The sequence below is a fragment of the Silene latifolia genome, chromosome Y (genome assembly GCF_048544455.1).
Source record: "Silene latifolia isolate original U9 population chromosome Y, ASM4854445v1, whole genome shotgun sequence".
Taxonomy (NCBI): domain Eukaryota; kingdom Viridiplantae; phylum Streptophyta; class Magnoliopsida; order Caryophyllales; family Caryophyllaceae; genus Silene; species Silene latifolia.
This window is the reverse complement of record NC_133538.1, coordinates 150,908,587-150,912,858: the sequence shown is the minus strand read 5'-3', so window position 1 is coordinate 150,912,858 and position 4,272 is coordinate 150,908,587. Positions and strand designations below refer to the sequence as shown.

Sequence of the window (4,272 nt, the reverse complement as noted above, 5' to 3'; positions counted from 1 at the left end):
TACGGTTCTGCCTTTCAGCAACACCGTTCTGCTGAGGTGTACCGGGCATTGTATATTGTGCACAAATACCCCTACTTTCAAGTAACTTTGCAAATGGACCAGGACATTGTTCATTTTCAGTAAACCTTCCATAAAACTCACCACCTCTATCCGATCTTACAATCTTCACTTTCTTTTCTAGCTGCCTTTCCCACTCATTTATGAATATCTCAAGGACATCCACGGAATGAGCCTTTTCATGCAACAAATAAGTGAAACCATAACGCGAGAAATCATCTATAAAAGTGATAAAGTACTTTTCACCACTCCAAGATGGAGTGTCAAAAGGTCCAGAAATATCAGTGTGTATAATTTCTAAAAGCTGAGAGCTCCTTGTAGCTTATTTCTTTATTGTATGTTTAGTTTGCTTACCTTTAATACACACACATCTAAGTCACTAAAATCCAATTGAGGTAGAATTTCATCTTTTACCAACCTCGTTAACCTTTCTTTGGATATGTGACCTAGCCTTTGATGCCACAAGTAAGCTGATTTTTCATTCGATGCACTAAGTTTAATACCTTGACACTCAACATAAAATAGGGAATCGGAAAATTTAGCATCAATATTGAACCTATAAAGTGAATCAATCAAAGTAACACTACCATAAAAGTATTCATTACGGTACATAGAAAATACACCATCTCCAAACTTAAAATTAAAACCTAAATTATCCAATCTACTTAATGATACAAGATTTCGAGCACAATCAGGTACATAGAGACAATCTATAAGATCTATATGACAACCAGTGTCTAAGATTAATCTGTAAGTCCCAATGCCCTCAATGCGTGCTTTCATCCTGTTTCCCATAGATACACACTGTTCAGCTCCTCTTATGGGCTGGATCATACGATATCCCTGTTTAATGTGAGAAATATGAGTAGTTGCACCAGAACTAACCACCAAGTATTATTAGGTACTTCTATAAGATTTGATTCAAAGCAAACAAAACTATAATGCCTTCCTGTTAGGACAATCCTTCTTGAAGTGTCCCGTTTTCTTTCAAAAGTGACACTTCTTCTCTTTCTGGATCGCACTTTCAGGTCCCTTAAAGAAAGACTTTCCCTTCTTACCATTCTTACCATTCTTACTCGGTTTAGCCTTACTGCTGCTGGCACCATCATGGCTCAGGAAATGAACAGCTTGATCTTTCATCTTCTTTAATCTCCCCTCCTCCTGTATAAGCATGGCTTTTAACTCTTGATAGTTCCATTTATCTTTTATGGTGTTATAGTTCACCTGAAACTGGCCAAACTCATAAGGTAGAGAGTTAATGATGAATTGTACCAAGAAAGTATCACTTACATCCATCCCTAAAGTCTTCAACTTTGTCTTTGCTGTGTTAGACATGTGTGTTACATGATCATGAATCAGTTGTGACCAGTCAAACCTTTTAGTAGTCAGCTCACTCATTAAACTACCAACAATTGACTTATCAGCTAAATCCGACTGTGAACACTCCTTTACTTTAAGCATGAATTCCCTTACTTTCTCTGTTTTAGGCATGGAGGGCTTAATGTTATCAGCCATTGTCATCCTCATGAGGTGTAAACCCAACCTGTTAGATTTTTCCCAAGCCTGATAATGACATTTTTCTGCTTCAGAGCTTTCAGGTGTAATTTTTGTTGGTACCTCATCTGTCAGGATGGCAATGTCCAAAGCCATTATACCCAGTGTATACTGGATCTTTAAGGTCCACTCATCATAATTAAGTCCATTGAACTTTACAAAAGAGTCAGCAGATGCAAACATATTTGGAGATGCTGCAAACTTTTATACATGTTTATCTATTAGTGCTTTGAAAAACTACCATACAGATTCAAATAAAATCATATAAACTTTTATACATGTATTTAAATGACCTTTGGGCAACACTTAAATACAAGTAGCCATCATTGATGTTAATATATACTTTAACAATTAATTATTAACACACATGAATCAAATAAGAATGTTATCTTTGGATATACATACTATAAGACCCAATTTATGAATAACTAATCCTTTTATATTATCAACTATATTTAATGACCCACCTTTTGGTGATCTCTCAAAATATAGATGACAAGAAAATAATTGACCAATCCAATTATAATGTCATTTTAACCATCTCTTTTAATCATGATCAATTAAAACTTTAATTTCAAGTGTCTAAATGTAATAAAACAAGGCCACTTTGGTGACTAACATGTGATATACAAAATAAACTTTTGACTTTAATGGTAAATTTTCAATGTGTTAATACTTCATAACATTAATTTACCCAAATCTCTAACTTATATCATTTCCATAATTACATGATTATGTTCATTTTTTGGCCTTAACACTTACGTACATAATGTCACAAACTTTTAGTTTTACAACAACCTATGTACTCGTATCAATTTGCAATTTATACATAATTACAAAAGTTCATACATATTAATCAGTGACGAATTTCACCATAAGAACGCGGAAGCACTTATGATATCATTCATTTGTCATGCAAAAAAAAAAGACACACTAATCCAGATCATATGAATGTGATGACACCACATATATTTGACAGAAAGAAAAGGTTAGGCAATTAATGCACTGATTACACAATTATCAATGAACATGATACCTTGTACAAGCAATTTGTACGGGTAAATTATAACAATAATCAACATGTGAAGGCATCATCAATGAATTTGTGCAAATATAGAATCAGTATTCTTTGAATAAATTTCAACGCACAGTTTGCATACTTTCATGGTAAATTAATCAAATCTATAATTGCTCTGATACCAAATGTAAGATAAAATTTTATGATTTCAATGATAAAATCAGTCCCAAGATACAATATAGATTTGAATTAATTCAACCATAATACAATTAATAGACGAAATAAAGGACTAACCTTGGTCCATGTCTTACAGACGCACTCAATACAATAAGAAGTATAAGCCGATTGATTCTCCTCCTTAACCCTCTTGCTTTTATGTTTCTTGATGATGGAGAAGAAACTGTGTCTTTTCACCCTTTCTTTTATTATACGTATGTTTTTGTGTTTTGTCAGATGAAAAAAATATATTTGTTTTAACTTCCAGTATAAATAAATATACTACGTACCTTTTCGCACAACCGAAACCCGATCGTACCTTTTCGTGAAAGACGGGACATGTTAGGGTAAGGTAAGAGGGAATAATAATTCCCGGACTTTATTTACATTAATCGAATCCGATCCATCACGGAGTCGTCTTTTATATTAAAGTCTTGTAATATTTAATATGAGTTTAACTTGCATTTAAACCCGAAACACTTAGGCCACTTGAATATAATTAAATATTCTAACATAAGTGTATTGTGTATTCAATCACTCGGTTGTTTGTTGTCTGTCTATTGCAAACACCCTACCCAGGGGCGGATCCAGCCCAAAGGCTAGTTGGGCTGGAGCCCAACCTATTCTTGAGGAAAAAAGCAAATAGATATTAACATGTAAATATAAAGCATGAATCTACAATTGACATAGTAATAAAATATTGGCTTCTTTTCCAACTGACACAAGTTCGAACCCCAACAAAGTATATTTTTAATTTTAAATATTTTTACCTATAAGATCACTTATGAGTTATGATATGTTTGTACCTTCAAAAAAAAGTTATGATATGTTTGGCTTTGAATTTATACGGGGTATATCATTTTAGGCAAAATTTATACTTATCACTCTTTGATTTATGTGGTTTCAAGTATAGTAGTCTTGTTTACTAATGCAAGACTTTGACAACATAAAAACAACACTTTGTTCAATTCATCTATTCAAGTAATCAATTATTGTAAGAGTAGGAAGTTTACTTATGAATTTTTTTATTGTTGTTTGCTACATATTTTAGTTGCCGGAAAAGAACCATCGGAGAGAAAATGTAAGAAATTGAGGACGGAAAATGAAACTAGGGGAAGAGAGCACGTGATAATTCCGAAGGATAAAATGGGTAATGTGTCATTTACCTCATCTTTGTATATAAAATAAATGTGAATAATTACCGGGATGCACGGAGTAATATAATATCGATAAAATTTCAAAATTTAAAATTTTTGACTCGAATATCATAAAAGTGGCACGTAAAAAACAATGTTTAAAGCACTCATAAGTTATAATTATCAATTTCAAGGCTGCTATTACGTTTTCGGGAAAAAAAAAATTTAGCCCACCGTACATCTAATTCCTGGATCCGCCCCTGACCCTACCCCGTATGGAAATAATGTAAA

General features: G+C 33.1%; 1 protein-coding gene across 1 annotated transcript; it reads right to left on the bottom strand.

The window, feature by feature from the left end:
- Positions 1-1,044: 1,044 nt before the first annotated feature.
- LOC141629180 (uncharacterized) lies at positions 1,045-1,794 on the bottom strand. Its single transcript, XM_074442223.1, has one exon. The coding sequence runs from the start codon at positions 1,792-1,794 to the stop codon at positions 1,045-1,047; it is 750 nt and encodes a 249-aa protein (XP_074298324.1).
- Between the last annotated feature and the right edge of the window lie 2,478 nt (positions 1,795-4,272).

Coding starts and splice junctions, on each gene's coding strand:
- LOC141629180 (XM_074442223.1), bottom strand. CDS start 1,794: ATGTTTGCATCTGCTGACTCTTTTGTAAAGTTCAATGGACTTAATTAT.